Source organism: Pongo pygmaeus, chromosome 2, assembly GCF_028885625.2.
Source record: "Pongo pygmaeus isolate AG05252 chromosome 2, NHGRI_mPonPyg2-v2.0_pri, whole genome shotgun sequence".
Lineage (NCBI taxonomy): Eukaryota > Metazoa > Chordata > Mammalia > Primates > Hominidae > Pongo > Pongo pygmaeus.
In genome coordinates this window covers 145,107,276-145,127,278 of record NC_085930.1, presented here as the reverse complement: position 1 = coordinate 145,127,278, position 20,003 = coordinate 145,107,276, and the positions used below count along the sequence as shown (strand labels likewise).

The following is a 20,003-nucleotide window of genomic DNA, read 5'->3' as shown; positions in this document are numbered from 1 at the left end:
GGAGGAATGCATGAAATTTATAAAAGCTAACGTAATTGATAATTCATCACACTAGTTTTTTCTTTAAAATTCTGAGGTCTGATCTTACTTTCTCAACATTTGTAATCTAAATGTGAAGCAGTATCACCTTTAAAATGCCTTCCAAGTTTCAATTTTTTTTCATTCTCTCCATTATGATGATTTTTTTTTATTTTTTTATTTTTTTGAGACGGAGTTTCGCTCTTGTTGCCCAGACTAGAGTACAATGGCGCAATCTCAACTCACCACAACTTCTGCCTCCCAGATTCAAGCGATTGTCCTGCCTCAGCCTCCCAAGTGCTGGGATTACAGGCATGCGCCACCCTGCCCAGCTAATTTTGTATTTTTATTAGAGACAGGGTTTCTCCATGTTGGTCAGGCTGGTGTCGAACTCCCGACCTCAGGCTGCCCACGTCAGCCTCCCAAAGTGCTGGGATTACAGGCGTGAGCCACCACACCCAGCCATGATCAGGATTATTTTAATCAGTAATTCATAGTAATTCTGAAAGTTTTATATATATATAGTTGCAGTTTAATTTTTTTTAAACCTTATTTTTTTGTAAAGCATAAAGTTAATGAGAGTGTATGCATGTAAACACTTAGGACGTACATTTTTTAGTGTGATTTACTGTATATGTTCTATAATTGATTACTAGATTCATTCTTTAAATCATTTTTAAAATATGTTACATATAAGTATATATGTTATATATAATGTTATATAATATATATAATGTTATGTAATTATATATAATGTTATATATAATATATATATAATGTTATATATGAGTATATATGTTTTTAGAGAGAAATGGGGTCTTGCTATCTTGCTCAGGCTGGTCTTGAACTCCTGGCCTCAAGTGATCCTCCCACCTCAGCCTCCCATAGTGTTGTGATTACAGGCATGAGCCACTGCACCCAGATGATTAATTCATATTTAAAATATAAACATATTCTTGGTTATATGTGTGTATCTTTTGCTTTGTTTTGTGTTTTGGGTTTTTATTTATGGATTTAAATTACTAGCTTTGAATAATATTCACAAGTGATTTTAAAAGTTTATTATATATTCTAACTTCTTCTTATGCTGAAGTACAAATATAAATCATGCACTAGGCAACTGCTGTGCATCAGTGACTAACTTTGATAATGAGCAGGCCTGGTCCTCTATCCAGTATCTGCATTCAGTGCTACAATAACAAATTGTTCTCTACTCACTTGTACCTCTCAAAGTGAGAAAAGTTATTTATTTCTATGTAAGAAATCTCTGTTAAGAAAGAAACCAGCTACTTACTGGGCATGCTGGCAAGGAAAATGAAGAGGAAGAAAGTCAAGGTTTTCAGGCATGACTTAAAATAATATTGAGTTTCCTAGTGACTCTGACACCTCTGGCTAGTAGAATAACGCTGATTTTATATTTATCTTTGGATGTTGTCTGTCACCGATATCAAGAATGTACTGTAGTCTTTCTTTTTTCAGGATTATTGTATTCTAATTAGTCTCTGTTCTCTACTTGTCAAAGAACTTTGTGTTTTTAGAAATAATTTGTTGCTTCTGTAGTTTCAGAGAGAAAATAAACTTATGAGATTGGTTCTCTGTATAACAGAAGCCATAAACTGGTAACTCTTGAGTTAGAAAAAGTCTTAGAATATATTTATTTTATATCTGTATTATATTTTTCTATGTTTGAAATATTGGCTAAATTTTTTATACTTTTAAAAATTGATAAATATGCATACTTATAGGGTACATGTGATATTTTGATGCATGCATCTAATGTTTAATGGTGAAATTAGGTAAGTAGAATATCCATCACCTCAAACATGTATTATTTCTTTGTGTTGGGAACTTTCCAAATCTTCTATTAATAACTATTTTGAAATATTCCATAAATTATTGTTAACTGTAGTCACCCTACTGTGCTATCAAACACTAAAACTTATTTCTTCTAACTGTATTCTTGAACCCATTAACCAGCCTTTCTTTATTCCACCCTCTGGTAGCGATCATTCTACTGTCCCTGCAGGAGATCAATCTTTTTTTAGCTCCCACATAAAAGTGAGAACGTGAGATATTTGTCCTTTTGTGCTTGGCTTAATTCACTTAACATAATGTCATGTAGTTCCATCTGTGTCACTGCAAATGACAGAATTTCCTTTTTATGGCTAAATAGTATTCCATTGTGTATATATACCACATTTGTTTATCCATGCAAACGTTGATGGACACTTAGGTTGATTCCATGTCTCACTACTATGAATAGTGCTGTAATAAACATGGCAGTGCAGATATCTCTTTGATATGCTGATTTTTTTTCTTGTAGATATATACTTAGCAGTGGAGTTGCTTGATCATATGGTAGATATTTTTAGTTTTTTGAGGAACCTCCATACTGTTTTCCACTGTTGCTGTACTAATTTACATTCCCACCAACAGTGTACTAGCATTCACCTTTCTCTGCATCCTGGCCAGCATGTTATTTTTTTGCTTTATGATAATAGCTATTGAAAATGAGGTAAGATGATATCTCATTGTGATTTCTTATTTGCATTTTCTTTATAATAAATGATGAGAGCACTTTTTGTATACCAGTTGGCCACTGGTACGTCTTCCTTTGAGAAATGTCTATTCAGATCATTTGCCCATTTGTAAATTGGATTATTTTCGTTTTTGCTAAGGGATCGTTTGAGTACCTTATATATTCTGGTTACTAATCCCTTGTCAGATGAATAGTTGTCCAGTATTTTCACCCATTCTGCAGGTTGTCTCTTTATTGATCCCTTTGCTGTGTAGAAACTTTTTTGCTTGATATAATCTCATTTGTCTGTTTTTCCTTTTGTTGCCCGTGCTATTGAGGTCTTGCCCCAAAACTCTTTCAGTCTGTGTGCGTCTTCATAGATGAAGTGAGTTTCTTATGGCAGAATATAGTTGGGTCGTGTTTTTTTTAATCGTTTCAGCCACTTTATATGTCTTTCAATTTGATAATTTAATCCATTTACCTTCAGGATTATTATTGATGGGCATGTGTTTACTATTGCCATTTTGTTGCTTGTTTTCTGGTTGTTTCGTAGATCCCATTGATTTTTTTCTGTCTCTCACTGTCTTCCTTTTAGTTATCTAGTAATATATTTTGATTCTGTGCTGTTTATTTCTGGTGTATCTATTATAGACATTGCTTTGTGATTACACTGAGGCTTGCAAAAAATATCTTGTAGTTAAAACAGGTTATTTTACGTAGGGCGCGGTGGCTTACACCTGTAATCACAGCACTTTGGGAGGCCAAGGCAGGCAGATCTCTTGAGGTCAGGAGTTCAAGACCAGCCTGGCCAACATGATGAAAGCCTGTCTCTGCTAAAAATATAAAAATCAGCCAGGCGTGATGGCAGGTTCCTGTAATTCCAGCTACTTGGGAGGTTGAGGCAGGAGAATTGCTTGAACCTAGGAGACAGAAGTTGCAGTGAGCTGAGATTGTGCCACTGCACCCCAGCCTAGGTGACAGAGCAAGATTCAATCTCAAAACTAAACAAACAAACAAAAAGAAAAAAAAAACAAAAAAATACAGTTTATTTTAAACTTAAAATGACTTAACTTTGATTGTAAAGTATCATAAATAAACTTTACACTTTAACACTGCTCCCCTCCCATGTTTTGGCTTTTCTGTGTTTCAATTTACATTTTTAAAATTTTGCTTATCTCAGCAACTGTTGCAGTTGTTTGTTTTGGGGTTTTTTTTGTTTGTTTGTTTTTTGTTTTTGTAGAGACAGGGTTTTGTCATGTTGCCCAGGCTGGTCTCAAACTCCTAAGCTCAAGCTATCCTCCCATCTCGGCCTCCCAAAGTTTGGAGATTACAGGCATGAGTCACCATGCCTGGCCCCAGTTGCTATTTTTAATAGTTTTTTCTTGTAGTCTTCATGCTTAAGATATAGGTCGTTTACTTGCTGCATTTTAGAGTACTCTGAATTTTTTTCAGTTTTCTTACTTTACCAGTGAGTTTTATACCTTGAAGTTTTCTTGTCACACATTAATGTTGGTGTAGTCAGACCCAACAGCAGGCCATAGGGGCTACGAAGTCCAGCAGAGTCAAAGCGATGAGAAAAGACAAGTTAAGAATGAGTGCATAAAGTGGGTCCAGGGGGCCAACGCTGGTATGGAGGCTGCGAAGGCCCCGAGCTCTGGGAGCCCACACTATTTATTGGTGATCAAACAAAGAAGCAGGTGGTGAGGACGTTTGGATGTGGGGGTAAACAGGTGAGGACGTGAGGACATAGGGGTAGAAAGGTAGTGGTGCATCAAGTGTTATCTGTGACAGTTTAGCATTTTCTGTGATGCATATAAAATATGCTCTGCTGCTCGAGATAATGGAGAACATGTTTACGAGCCTGGGAGAGCAACCAACAAGTCTGTGCACATTCCAGAGGCCACGAGGGGTTTTATGCTCTGAGCCCTGGATTCCATCCAAGCCACGAGGGATTTTATGCCCTGGGCTTATATTTGTGGTGCGGCAGGGCAGCCTTCCACCCTTTGGCACAGACTTTGGTTTTCCAAAGGCCATGAGGGGTTTTAGACCCTGGACCCCAGACATTTTCCAAGACTCTTTTATATTATGACAGACAAGCCAATCCTGCCTGAGCTTTTCTGCCAACATGTTAGCATTCATTTCTTTCAAATTGAAGAACTCCTTTTGGCATTTTTTATAAGGCAGATCTGGTGTTGATGAATTCCCTCAGCTTCTATTTGTCTGGGAAAGTCTTTATCTGTCTTTCATGTTTGGAGGATATTGTTAGGTACAGTATTCTTGGATAGTAGTTTTCTTTCTTCAAAACTTTGAATATAGCATCCCAGTCCTTCCTGGCCTTCAAGGTTTCTGCTGATAAATCTACTGAAAGCCATATAGGAGCTCCATTGAATGTGATATGATTCTTTTCTTTTGATGCTTTGAATATTTGTTCCTTGTCTTTGATTTTTGCTAATTTTGATTATGATATGCCTTGGGAAATTCCTCTTTGGGTTGAATTTGTTTGATGACATCTGAGCTTTCTGTTCCTGGATGCTGTTGTCTTTCTCCAGATTTGGGGAATTTTCAGCCTTACGCTTTTAATATGCTTTCTAGGCCCTTTTTCTCTCTCGTCTCCTTTGGGAATGCTAATTTTGCAGAAGTTAGTTTGCTTGAACGTGTCCCATAATTCTCACAGGCTTTTAAAATTCTTTTTTGCTTTTTGCTCTTCTGACTAGGTAATTTCATATGTTCTGCCTTCAGGCTTACTAATTCTTTCCTCTGTTTGGTCGAGTTTGCTGTTGAAGCTTTCTAGTGAGTTTTTCACTTCAGTTATATTCTTTATTTCTAGGATGTATATTTGATTTTTAAAAATTGTTTCTATTCATCATATTTCTCATTTTGTTTTTCAAATTTGATTTAGTTTTCTATTTGGATTTTTTGTGTGTATGTAATTCCTTAAAATTCTTTTTAAGAGGATTACCCTGAATTGCCTGTCAGACATTTCATAGATCTTCAGTTTTTCTGGATCTGTTGCTGGAGCTCTGCTGGTTTTGTTTGGTAGTGTAATATTTCCCTGACTTAAGTTGATGCTTGTGTATTTGAAGAGATAGCTACCACTTCCACTTTTTTGCAAGTTTTCTTTGGTAGTATTAGACCTTTATACTTCTTAGTTTCAGAACTTGAACCCTGGCCTCTTGTTTTTTTCTTGGTCTGGCAAGAACTTATGGTGGAATTTAAACAGTATTCCAGAACCAAGTCACTGCACTTCTGTTCTTTCTCAGTCTGGTGAAGACTCTTAGTACTGGAGCTTAAACACTTCCCTGGAACTATATTGCTGGCCTTACGTTATTTCCCAACCTGGGAAATACTTAAGTGGGTACTGTAACTTAATCCCGACCTTTTAGTTGTTTCCAGGCCAAGGAAAGACTTCATACAGTCACCTGGGCTTTGTGGAAAATACATGTAGGGATTTGATCCTTCCCTTGGATTGTGCCCCTTGCAGTGCTTTTGCACTGGCCACTCCCTTCAACATGGCATTCCCACTGGCCAATGTGCCGAGTGGCCGCCAAGATCTGCGCACCAGTTGCTGTGATCAGCACCCTATTCTTTCTCCCCAGTTCACCCCAGGTGTTTCTGGCCTCCAGGCACTCCCAATGGTTCCGTGGGATGGAACTGGAGTGGGCTTCTTGTGAAGATGCCCAGACCAGCAAGGAGAGCAATTTTCCACTTCTAATTCCCTCTTATCAGCAATCGTGGGTCTAGGGAAATTCTCTTTGAGTTTTGCCAGCTTGTAGGGAGGGGGCAGTTGGCACAGTGTGAAATGACTGTTTCTCTTACTAATCATAGTTTCTTGATTCTGTGGGCCCAGAGGATTTCTCCACTTCTCTTCAGAGTTCTAGCATATTCAGGGTGGTATCCTTGTATTTGAATAGTTTCTGGTTGTATTTTTGTAGGGAGAATGGTGCTCGGCAATCTTCTGTTCCACCATCTTGCTGATATCACAACACCAAAAAAAAGTTTTTATTAGAATATCTGCCACAGAAATCCAGAAGGATAAGCCTCCATTAGTTTTTGTTTCTTGTGAAAATCAAGCCAATTCTTATGCAAATGAAAGCTTCACTCCATAAATGTATTTTAGGCCCCTGTCTTGGAGAAACTTACAGTTTGATGACTTGATTAATGATCTCTTTTATCATTCTTCCATCATTTAATATGGTGACTTAGAAAATCTTAAATAAGCTATGGAGTATCCCCAGGAGTTCCATGATCAGCTTTCAAAGATACATAAATGTACACATCCACACACGTATAGTGTCTTGTAGTCTAGTCATAAGCTATTCACAATATTAACCAATCATCCAAAAAGTGGTAAGATCTGTCTGAAATGAATGTTTTAATACATCATCAAAAATTCCACATTTTAATACTCAAAATTTAAGCAAATTCCTCAATACATTATTTATATGCAGTAAATGGAATTATTTAAATTGGTACAAACTGGGCATGGTGGCTCATGCCCATAATCCCAGCACTTTGGGAGGCTGAGGCAGGTGGACGACTTGAGGTCAGGAGTTCGAGATCACCCTGACCAACATGGTGAAACCCCATCTTTACTAAAAATACAAAAAATTGGCCTGGCATGGTGGCACACACCTGTAATCTTAGCTCTCCAGAGGCCAAGACAGGAGAATCTCTTGAGCCCAGGAGGCGGAGGTTGCAGTGAGCAGAGATCATGCCATTGCTGTCCAGCCAGGCCGACAGAGTGAGACTTCATCTCAAAAAAACATAAAATAAGCCAATCACGGTGGCTCAGGCCTGTAATCCCAGCACTTTGGGAGGCCGAGGTGGGCGGATTACTTGAGGTCAGGAGTTCGAGACCAGCCTGGCCAACATGGTGAAACCCCGTCTCTACTAGAAAATATAAAAATTAGCTGGGCATGGTGGCAGGCACCTGTAATCCCAGCAGCTTGGGAGGCTGAGTCACGAGAATCGCTTGAATCTAGGAGGCAGAAATTGTGCCACTGCACTCCAGCCTGGGTGACAGAGCGAGACTCTGTCTCAAAAAATAAATAAATAGATTGGTATATTTCAGTTATCAGGGATATTCATGTTTTCCTTTTACCACCCCCCTGAAAGTCACCTATTAAACAGAACCTTCTCTTAAATGATAGCTATATAGATTATAGATATAGCTTCAAGATAAGTTCTCTAGTCCCCTAATATGCCTTCCTCCTCACCTGCCCCCCAAAAAAACTTAGCTTCTCTGTGGTCGTTTTCTGCTAGAGATTGGTTTATTTTAATATCACATGAAATTATTCTCATTTTATTCAGTTATTTTACCTCTCATTTGAGAGGCCTACTCTGACTTTTATGTATAAACTAGTACATGCTATATACATATACCGGTTTTTTTTTTACTTCCCTTTATAACCAGTAACAGTATATACTTATCTACCGTTTATTCACTAAAGTGAGAGCTCCATGAGAACAGGGATTTTGTCGTTGTTTGTTCCTAAGATCCCTTTTACCTAGAGCAATGCCTAGAAATAAGGTACCTTTAGCAATTTTTTTTTTTTTTTTGAGACGTAGTCTCGCTCTGTCACCCAGGCTGGAGTACAGTGGCACGATCTCGGCTCACTGTGAGCTCTGCCTCTTGAGTTCATGCCATTCTTCTGCCTCAGCCTCCCAAGTAGGTGGGACTACAGGCGCCCGCCACCACGCCCGGCTAATTTTTTGTATTTTTAGTAGAGACGGGGTTTCACTGTGTGAGCCAGGATGGTCTCAGTCTCCTGACTTCATAATCTGCTTGTCTCAGCCTCCCAAAGTGCTGGGATTACAGGCGTGAGCCACCGTGCCCAGCCAACTTAGCAGTTTTTAAGTTTTGTTAGAATAAATCTAAACAAATTAAAAATTTCAAATCTTTTTTTGCCATATTTCAGATGTTTTGTTACTACATGATATTTTTATTAATTTACCAATAATGTCATTTTACTAAAAACTGTTGGGTTCGTAGATAATGTTTCTAGATAATAAGGTGTGAATTTTTTTAATTATTGATGAAACATTTGGTTATATGTTATAATTACATGACTGTGAAATCAGTGTTTAGGAAAATAGAACTTAGGGCCAAGGCAGGCGTATCACCTGAGGTCAGGAGTTCGAGACCAGCCTGGCCAACATGGTGAAACTTCCTCTCTACTAAAAATACAAAAATTAGCCCAGCATAGTGGCAGGCACCTGTAATTTCAGCTACTTGGAAGACTGAGGCAGTAGAATTGCTTGAACCCGGGAGGCGGAGGTTGCAGTGAGCCGAGATCATGCCACTGCACTCCAGCCTGGGTGACAGAGCGAGACTCTGTCTCAAAAAAGAAAATAGAACTCAGTTTAAAATTACATATTCTAGTATCAATCATACAGGATAATAGCAGTCCTTATCATTTTCACACATATTTGGACATTGATTGTTCATCGTAAAAGTTTCCCTTTACATTTTATATCTAGTTTAACCTGTAGGACATTGTTCAGATGCCACCATTTTCCGACCTATAATGACATCAGTTACATATTTCTATTGAAATAGATGAATAATCTGATCTCTGATTTTTTTTTTTTTTTTTTTTTTTTTTTTTTTCTGGAGTCTCTGTTGCCCAGGCTGGAGTGCAGTTGTGCAATCTCGACTCTCTGCAAGCTCCGCCTCCCGGGTTCATGCCATTTTCCTGCCTCAGCCTCCTGAGTAGCTGGGACTACAGGCGCCCGCCACCATGCCCGGCTAATTTTTTGTATTTTTAGTAGAGACGGGATTTCACCGTGTTAGCCAGGATGGTCTCAATCTCCTGACCTCATGATCCACCTGCCTCGGCCTCCCAAAGTGCTGGGATTACAGGCATGAGCCTCTGCACCTGGCCTGATCTCTGATACTCTTTTTCCTCGCTCCACCTTTTTGTTGTTGTTAAACACTGAAATGATTTGTGTGGTGAGGGAAGACTAAAGTTCATATTCATGTAACTTTGCAATGCCGTGTTATTTATTTCCAGGCTATTTAGCAGACATGACCCACAAGCAGAAGAAGCATTAGCAAAGAGGAGGGGAAGAAACAGCCCGAATGGAAACCTCATTAGGATGCTGGTTCTTTTCTTTCTTGAAAGTGAGGTAAAAATGTTTTAAGATAATTCCTTATTTCTTTTATTATATTACATTTTAAATAAAATTGTCAATTCATTTTAATTTTTTTCAATCAAATAAAAACAAGTCTGTTTCTTATAAAGTTACCTTCATGAATTGCATGATATAGAATCGGTCCTTTACCTTTTGTGGAAAGGTGTTCTGAATATATGTGTAGGTGTAGATCAACACTGAATACAGACTGGCAATTGTTAAACTTTTACAGTATTGCAATACTGCATATCTTTTTTTTTTTTTTTTTTTCCTTTTGAGACAGGGTCTCACTCTGTCACCCAGGCTGGAGTACATTTGTGCGATCTCGGCTCACTGCAGCCTCTGCCTCCCAGATTCAAGGGATTGTCCTGCCTCAGCCTCCCAAGTAGCTGGGACTGCAGGTGCCCACTACCACGCCCAGCTAATTTTTGTATCTTTAGTAGAGACAGGGTTTCACCATGTTGGCCAGGCTAGTCTCGAACTCTTGACTTAGGTCATCTGCCCACCTTGGCCTCCCAAAGTACTGGGATTATGGTCATGAGCCACCATGCCCAGCCTGCATACCTTTTTTTTATTGTTGCCTTTTGTTTTTATGCCTGTAGCTTTTACATTACATTAAACAGTTTTTGAAAATTGTTAGACTGTTAATAACATTAGTTTTATCTTGTTTGAAAATTATTTAGTAAGGAGAAAGAAAAATATGAATTCATGTTTTCATTGATAGTTGTACAAGCCTCATAGCAATATTTCCGTGTGCTATATTCAGTTATTGCTTAAACAATTTTGTAATTAACACTTATATGTCAGGATCTGTTTTCGCAAGTAAACTTTGGTTTTTCCACCAAAATGGTGTGGGTTTTTTTTTTTTATATCTATATTGTAATCTGTATTTCCTACTACTGCCGTGTCATTGGGGAAACAGTAAATTAAACCTGAAGAACTCCTGAATAACTTAACTTCTTCGTTTAGAAATGCTTGAAAATAGAGTTGCAGGCCAGGTGCAGTGGCTCACACTTGTAATCTCAGCACTTTGGGAGGCCGAGGTGGGCAGATGACTTCAGGCCAGGAGTTTTAAGACCAGCCTGGCTAATATAGCAAAAGTCTGTCTCTACTAAAAATAGAAAAAAATTAGCTGAGCGTGGTGGCACACACCTAATCACAGCTAATAAAGAGTCTGAGGCACAAGAATCGCTTGAACCCAGGAGGCAGAGGTTGCATGCAGTGAGCTGAGATTGTACCACTACACTCCACTTCGCAACAGAGCCAGATTCTGTCTCAAAAAAAAATTAAAATAAATAAGCAAACAAAATAGAGTTGCAAAAGAAGTAAAGAACATCTAGAAACCTAGGACTCTCAATTTTATTTGTTAAAAAGTGTTTTTGATTTGTGCTAGAATGTCAGTGAAGAAGAGAAACGATTCTATGAATGCTCAAGTTTGAGAGTAAGAGGGGAACTTCGTAGGAATAAGGAAGAGAGACACAAACAGGTAGCCTATATGAAAATTAAAATTGGAGAAGAACTCAGTCAGTGGAGTGAAGGGTGTTAGGGCAAAACAGCAGAAAGTGGTGAAGGAGTTGCTGCCATTTTTTAAGAGAGTTACCAATGACTAGAGAAATAAAGTCAGAAACAAAACTAGCTACAGAGTTGAATTTGAGTGAAGAATGTGTTTAATAGTGTTTTAAATATTAAATTTAAAATTACCTGAGGATCTTGTTAAAATGCCAGTTCTTATTCAGTAGCTCTAGAATGGGGCCTGAGATTCTGCATTTCTAACAGTCTCCAAAATAGTGCTTATGCTCGTGGTCCAAGGATCACACTTTGCATACTAATGATTTGAAGCATTATTTTCTTAACAAGCAAGGGTGGATGTATTACAGAATAAAATGCAAAATGTGAATTTTTTTAGTAAAACACTAACTACTCCGTAAATATCACATGTCTAGTAAACCATTTCAACTTACACTCTTACCTCCCTTAGGTTTTTTAGAGGAATGGAATAAAAAGTAGCCAGGCACAGTGGCTACTTGGGAGGCTAAGGTGGGAGGATCCCTTGAGCCCAGGAGTTGCGCAGGCTGCAGTAAGCTATGATCGCACCATTCGCACTCCAGCCTGTGGAAGACCCTGTCTCTAAAAAAAAAAAAAAAAAAAAAAGCAACAATAGTTTTGGAAATTGATAAGTATGAGATAACTACTGAAAAGTTTAGGGAATATGATGATCTTCGCTAACTGACTTTGATTATTAATTAAAGGAAAATGTTTTTTATCTATGAAAGCTCAAGGGCGTTTCAATTTATTAAAAGGCATGAGTACTTAGTTTCAGGTGTTTTGTCTTTTATTTAAAGAAGTAATTTGTAATGTTTATTACTGCACAATTTTCAGATGGTCTTACTGTATTCCTGTGTTTGCTACCATTTTCTAAAGTCTTACAACAGAATTAGAATGTATTTGCCAGCTGTATTACATTCCTTTTTTTTCCTTTTTTTTTTTTTCTGATACAGAGTTTTGCTCTGTCACTCAGGCTGGAGTGCAGTGGCGTGATCTCAGCTCACTGCAACTTCTGTCTCCCAGATTCAAGCAATTGTCATACCTTATCCTCCAAGTAGCTGGGACTACAAGTGTGTACCACCATGCTTGGCTAATTTTTGTATTTTTAGTAGAGATAGGGTTTCACCATGTTGGTCTGGCTGGTCTCGAACTCCTAACCTCAAGTGGTCCATCTACCTCGGCCTTCCAAAGTGCTGGGATTACAGGCATGAGCCACCATGCCTGGCCCTGTATTGCATTTTTGACAGCTACAAAAGCAACTGCAAATAGTATTGAAAGGTTTCTGGTTGATTCTAATGATTCATGATGTTTATATTGACTTTTATGGTCTCCTGTGTTTCAGAAGAAATATTCTTTGTGAAAATCTCTCCTCTTTTTATACTAGTGTACACCTAGGGTGAATGCTTAATGAAACCATATTCTCATAGTATGATGGTATTCCAATTGTGCTGTACTCTGAATTTCTCTTTGTTTTACTGTCACACACTTTAATTGGTAAAATTTTGTAATAGACTTGTGAAATACTGAATTTAAAGAGACTTTAGAAATAATAAAGTAGAAAGAGTCTTTTTTTTGGGATGGAGTCTTGCTGGAGTGCAGTGGTGCAATCTCAGCTCACTGCAGCCTCTGCCTCCTGGGTTTAAGCGATTCTCCTGTCTCAGCCTCCCAAGTAGCTGGGATTAGAGGCATGCGCCACCACGCCTGGCTAATCTTTGTATTTTTAGTAGAGATGGGGTTTCACCATGTTGGCCAGGCTGGTCTTGAACTCCTGACCTCAAGTGATCCACCCTCCTCAGCCTCCCAAAGTGCTGAAATTACAGGCGTGAAGCACTGTCCCCAGCCAAGGGAGTCTTTTATAGATTAGTTACAGACTGATATGGTTTGGCCCTGTCCCCACCCACATCTCATCTTGAATTGTAATAATCCCCATGTGTCAAGGGTGGGACCAGGTGGAGATAATTGTATCATAAGGGCAGTTTTTCTTACATGGTTCTTATGGTAATAAGTCTCACGAGATCTGATGTTTTTATCAATGGAATTTCCCCTGCACAAGCTCTCTTGCCTGCCACCATGTAAGATGTCCCTTTGTGCTTCCTTCATGTTCTACCATGATTGTGAGCCGTCCCTGGTCATGTGGATCTGTTCTGTAAGTCCATTAAATCTCTTTCCCTTATAAATTTCCCAGTCTCGGATATGTCTTTATTAGCAGCATGAGAACAGACCAGTACACAGACATTTACCTGGGATTAACTGAACTGATTATTTTTTTCTTTATTTTACTGAAATGAGAAGTAGTAATATTTTAGTAGAATTATAAAATGTTGAATTGGAATCAGTCTGCAGTGCATGTAAAATGTGATTAAGAGATCTGCCTAAACAAGTCAGTAACTTTCTTTTCTTTTGGTACCAAAAGGTGATTTTTTAAGATGTTTCAACCTGTGACAGTCATTGATTTCAGGTGACAAAATACCTTGTATTTTAGATGCATGCCAGATAGTTGGATAAGTCGTACTCGAATGTGGTAAGTCTGGATTTCCCTAGAGGTAGTATGACTCCAGAATTTATTATAAAAAGTATGATGCAGCCATGCGCGGTGGCTCATGCCTGTAATCCCAGCACTTTAGGAGGCCGAGGTGGGCAGATCACGAGGTCAGGAGATCAAGACCATCCTGGCTAACACTGTGAAACCCCGACTCTACTAAAAATGCAAAAAATTAGCCGGGCCTGGTGGCAGGCACCTGTAGTCCCAGCTACTCTGGAGGCTGAGGCAGGAGAATGACAGGAAAATGACATGAACCCGGGAGGCAGAGCTTGCAGTGAGCCGAGATCACGCCACTGCCCTCCAGCCTGGGCGACAGTGTAAGACTCTGTCTCAAAAAAAAAAAAAAGTTTGATGTTTTTCAAAGGGATAAGGATGCTATTAGTAGTTATTTCAAAACAACAAGAGCAACTCAGAACATTTCTGGATAATCTGGCAGCATGGTCACTCTTCTTCTTTTTTTAATTTTTTTATTTTTTGGAGACCAAATCTCGCTCTGTTGCCAGACTGGAGTGCAGTAGCGCAATCTTGGCTCACTGCAACCTCCGCCTCTTGGGTAAGTGATTCTCCTGCCTCAGCCTCCTGAGTAGGTGGGACTGCAGGCACGTGCCAGCATGCCCAGCAATTTTTGTATTTTTAGTAGAGACGGTTTCACCATGTTGGCCAGATGGTCTTGATCTCTTGACCTCATGATCTGCCCACCTTGGCCCCCCAAAGTGCTGGGATTACAGACGTGAGCCACCACACCCGGCCAGTCACCCTTCTTATGAATGAGGAGGATAATTGTGACAGTCGTTTAAGACAGGAAAATTGACAGCTTCTTATCGATATTTTTAAGAAATTTCCCAAAAATGCCAGGCACGATGGCTCACGCCTGTAATCCCAACACTTTGGGAGGCCGAGGCGGGTGGATTACCTGAGGTCAGGAGTTCGAGACCAGCCTGGCCAACATAGTAAAATCCAGTCTCTACTAAAAATACAAAAATTAGCAAGGTGGCGTGGTGGGATGCACCTGTAGTCCCAGCTACTCGGGAGGCTGAGGCAGGAGAATTGCTTGAACGCGGGAGGCAAGAGGTGGCAGTGAGCCGAGATCGTGCCACTGCATCCTGGGCGACAGAGCAAGACTCTGTCTCGAAAAGAAAAAAGTATGAAAGAGAAATTAAGATACAGTATAGATTAAGGAATTTTATTATATTGTGTAGTAGGAGCTGTGTAAGAGAACAGAAACAATGAAGGGAGGCCAGGCACAGTGACTCATGCCTGTAATCCCAACACTTTGGGAGGATGAGGCGGGTGGATCACTTGAGGTCAGGAGTTCAGGACCAGCCTGGCCAACATGGTGAAAGCCTGTCTCTACTAAAAATATAAAAATTAGTCAGGCATGGTGGCAGGTGCCTGTCATCTCAGCTACTCGGGAGGCTGAGGCAGGAGAATCGCTTGAACCTGAGAGGCGGAGGTTGCAGTGAGCCGAGATCATGCCATAGCATTCCAGGCTGGGCGACAGAGTGAGACTCTGTCTAAAAATAAAATAATTTAAAAAAAAACAATGAAGGGAAAGAACTAAATCAAAGGACATGCAGTCATATTACTGCCTAATAGACTCTATATGCAGACTTGAACATGTTTTCTAGGGAAGTGAAAAATCAATACAATAAAAGGAAAAGAGGAGTATAAGAAACATTGGTGAGCAAATAAAAAAAAACAAACCTTAGAGCTAAACCTAAAAAGTATGACACTGATGTTTAAGGCAAGTATCTATTAATTAGTTTTTAAATGTAGGAGTATAATGTTCAAATTAAATGCAGAGAAGTGAAAAATAGGCTAAGGATTTTGGTAATGGAAAAATACTAGAAAATAAAACCCTGAATGAAGGACAGATAAAGTAATCAAGAAAACATCACAAATAGAGCACAGAAAATAAAATACCAGCAATATTTTCAGCATGAGTAATCCCAGTAAATGTAAATCAATTAACATGTTTTATTAAAATGCAGATTATCATTTGGGATTGAAGTAAATGAAAAATAGCTATATGCTATTTACAAGCACATCTTAAAATAACTTATAGGAAGTTTATAAATAATAGGCTGGATAAAGGCTGGAAATAACTAATAAATGATTACACAAAGATAGCAGAGGGGGCAATATCAATACAAGATAAACCAGAATTAAAGACCAAAAGCATTAAGAGGGATAGAAAGGGGATATTTTGTATTTGTTGAAGGTATAATCTGCCAGTTATATGCAATTGTAAGTCTTCGTATATCTGTTCTACAGAAATACACATAAGCATAAAAGCATATTCAGCCGATTTTTTATTGTAAAATATATAAAACAAAATTTACCTTGTTAAGTATACAGTTCATTGGCATTAAGTACATTTATATTGCTAGGCAATCATCACTGCCATTTATCTCCAGAACTTTTTCAAATCTTCCCAAACTGAAACTCTTTATTTTAGCTTAAAAGAAAGCTCTTTAATTTATATATGTATAAATAATAACTCTTTAATTTAGCATGGCTTAATAGCAACAGTTTTGAAAACAATTTATTTTTCTTTTTTCTGCTGCCATTGTTCATCTTTGACTCTTGAGTTGTGCACCTCTTGTTCCTGTCACTGTTGGAGTAATGTTATGGATGGTCTAAGGATAGTTTCTCAGAATATGCGAATTAGGAAAGTTTGAAGATATCTCCCTCAAACCTTTGCCTATATTATTTACAAGCAAAGATGCTAATCAGTATTATTTACTCTGGCTTTGATGGAATTCACCGGGACATGTTGTGTGCATTTGAAATGCAGTCGAAATGATGTACTGAAGTAGTGTCAGAAGAGGCTGAGCATTACATAAGTCATTAAAATTCACACTGAAACCAGCCTAGTAACATGGTAACCCCATCTCTACAAAAAAAAAAAAAAAAAAGCCAAGCAGGGTAGCACACTCCTATAGTCCCAGCTACTCCAGGGGCTAAGTTCAGAGGATCACTTGAGCCCAGGAAGTCAAGGCTGCAGTGAGCTGTGATTGTGCCAGTGCACTCCAGCCTGTGCAACACTGTGAGACCCTGTCTCCAAAGGAGAAAAAAAAAATCACACTGAAGTTAAGAGTGATTATAGAGTTAGGAATGAGGAAGAAATCCAACTCAAGTGCTGAATGTGCTAAGATAACAGTAGATAACCAATAGTAGATCTAGAAGGGTGACTTTCATACTTTTGGGCCACTACTTATGATGAGAAAAACATTTTCTCTGACAAGTACAAGCACATATAACAGATTACAGTTAATGAAATAGTATTTACCCTTTTTATGTGCTATGCACTCTTTCTACTGTGCATCATTTTTTGAATCTTTGTTCTCAATGCATTGAATTGGTTTAATAACCCAAGAATGGATTGCAGTCTGTAGTTTGACTAACACTGATTACCAGGACTGTTTAACTGAATGTAATGAGCCTCAAAAGTGGAAGATCTTTTATATTAGGGTGGAGAAGTTACTTGTAAGTAGCAGAAACCAGAACAATGCCAACACCTTCTGTACTTGCCTTCCCTGAAAAGCTTCATTAGAGTAATATTCTCAGGGCCCAGCATGGTAGCACACACCTGTAATCCTAGCACTTTGGCAGGCCGAGGCAGGCAGGTCTCTTGAGGTCAGGAGTTGAAGGCCAGCCTGGCCAACGTGGTGAAACCCCATCTCTACTAAAAATACGAAAGTTAGCCAGGCATGGTGGCGAGGGCCTGTAATCCCAGCTACTCGGGAGGCTGAGGCAGGAGAATCACTTGAACGCAGGAGGTGGAGGTTGCAGTGAGCTGAGGTCGCACCACTGCCCTCCAGCTTGGGCGATAGAGCAAGACTCCATCTCAAAAAAAACAAAAAAAGGATAATATTCTCCAAGGCTTAATGACTGGCAAGTGGTAGAGTTTGGTGTGAAGTGTTTGATGAAGACCTTAACTATGTTTGTTTACTGTGGGAACATGAGCTTCAAAGAAAATTGTCAAGAGAATAATGACCAACAGAAAATGGGGGTAGAGTAAGGAATGAAATGAGTGCAGTGGAAATGAGAGTAGAATAGTGGAGAGATGGAGTAACTTATATTTTTTACTTTGACTAAGATGACAGAGATGTGAAGTAAGTACAGCTGGTCCAAGAGTTTCTAATGGAATTCTGAGGGAAAATGATTAATTTCCTTTAAAAAATAAAAATAAAGATAGTTGAAGAGACCGCAAGGAGTAGTGAAAAGTGACCTAGATCCAGCATATAACTTCAGAAAATTTTCTAACTAGCTATGGTCTGTTTCCTCATCTATAAATGATGTCATTGGACTAGGAGATCCTTACTTTTACTACTGTAAATGGTAAAAAGTTGATTCTACATACTGCATCCACACTATTGACAGTGGAATGTGAATATGTATATTGTTCTCTAAGTGGTTTTTAGAATCATGGAGACCAAGCCATTTTAATTATGAAGAAAATGATTTCTTAAATTAGTATTAGTAGTTTCTTTATTAAATATTCTTTTAGTCACACTTAATTTTTTCTTTTTAGTTACATGAACATGCAGCCTACTTGGTGGACAGTTTATGGGAGAGCTCTCAAGAACTGTTGAAAGACTGGGAATGTATGACAGAGTTGCTATTAGAAGAACCTGTTCAAGGAGAGGAAGGTATAGTATTTTGACAAGTTAATTTACATGATTTTGTATTTCCATTGATAGCAATACAGTTGTATATAGATCGCTTCTTAAAAATGAGCATATATAAGCATGCTGTGTCTTTTTGCCAAGAGAACAATTTGTTTTCTATAACAAGTAAGGATGTCTCAATCGTTTCTAACATCTTTCCATATAAACACTACCACCATGCCACATAAGTTTTTAAAAATCCATGTGTGTCATGTAATAGTCAAAAAAGTTTTTCTTTACTTTTTCCTTTTTAAATTTAAGTGACAGGGTCTTGCTCTGTCACCCAGGCTGGAGTGCAGCGGCCCAGTCATAGCTCACTGCAGCCTTGAACTACTGGGCTCAAGGGATCCTCCCACCTCAGACTGTGGGCGCATGCCACCACACTCAGCTAATTTTTAAATTTTTTGTGGAGACGGGGATCTTACTATGGTCCCCGGATTGCCTCAAGTAATCTTCCTGCCTCAGCCTTCCAAAGTGCTAGGATTACAGGCATGAGCCACTGCACCTGGCCAAAAGGTTTTCTTGATGCTGATTTGAGATACAAAATACTGATGTAACTTAATGTTTTTTTTTTTTTTTAAGTACATCCAGAATTTTTTTTTTTGCTTGATTTATATGTGAACTTTTAAAAAACCTTTTATGCATAATGATTAATTAGACCACAGCCATCCCCTCTTTTGTTGTATTTTCTTTAAGATGAAAATCTGGAAATCAGAGATAAAGTCATTTACCTAGCTATTCAAGAAATAGGGGGACATAAGAGCCACATGATAATTTTTGAAGTATGCATCTTTTTATATGCTACTTAATAATATGCACAGCAAATTGAACATGTATACCTAATAAAGAGGTTGTGTTCTAAAAGCTTATATGCATATTCGTTCGTTAGAACTAGAAATGCTTTTTCCTGTGTGTGGTTACGTTTTCAAACTAGCCCACAATAGTACTTTAAAGAACGGATAACTCATTTAATTCATACAATAGCTTTAGAAGGTGAGTGATGCCTTCATGTAAGTGAGGCCCACAGTAGATTGAACATGGTCTTCAGAATCAAAAGAAAATTTTTTTGTGTGTGTGTGATTGAGTCTTGTTCTGTCGCCCACACTGGAGTGCAGTGGCGCATTCTCAGCTCACTGCAACCTCTGCCTCCCGGATTCATGTGATCCTTCTGCCTCAGGCTCCTGAGTAGCTGGGACTGCAGGCACATGCCATCACGCCCGACTAATTTTTGTACTTTTATTAGAGACGGGATTTCACCATGTTGACCAGGCTGGTCTTGAACTCCTGACCCCAGGTGATCCTCCCACCTCAGCCTACCATAGTGCTTGAATTACAGGCGTGAGCCACCGCATCTGGCCAGAATCTAAAGAAATATTAATTCAGATTTTTAACTCTCTCTCTTTTTGCTTATGTCCTCAGATTTTCTAATCCTTAGTTTGCCTTTTTCTGTAACAGAGATTATTTCCTTGTGTACCTTATATAGCTGTGAAGATTAAGCAAGATAATGTTCTATTGAGTCCCTTTTCTGCTTCCTGTACCCTCCTGTGTGGTTCATCCTTTTGGAATGTTACAA

At 38.7% G+C, this 20,003-nt stretch overlaps 1 protein-coding gene across 11 annotated transcripts in view; it reads left to right on the top strand.

Moving 5' to 3' along the window:
- STAG1 (STAG1 cohesin complex component) overlaps positions 1 to 20,003 on the top strand; it is a 406,778-nt gene that overhangs the window by 278,441 nt on the left and 108,334 nt on the right. For all 11 annotated transcript variants that reach the window (XM_054482540.2, XM_063662185.1, XM_063662190.1 and 8 more), the window contains 2 exons: positions 9,550 to 9,664; positions 18,295 to 18,412. In XM_054482540.2, the coding sequence (XP_054338515.1) occupies positions 9,550 to 9,664; positions 18,295 to 18,412 (233 nt within the window). The remainder of the gene's footprint in view (positions 1 to 9,549; positions 9,665 to 18,294; positions 18,413 to 20,003) is intronic.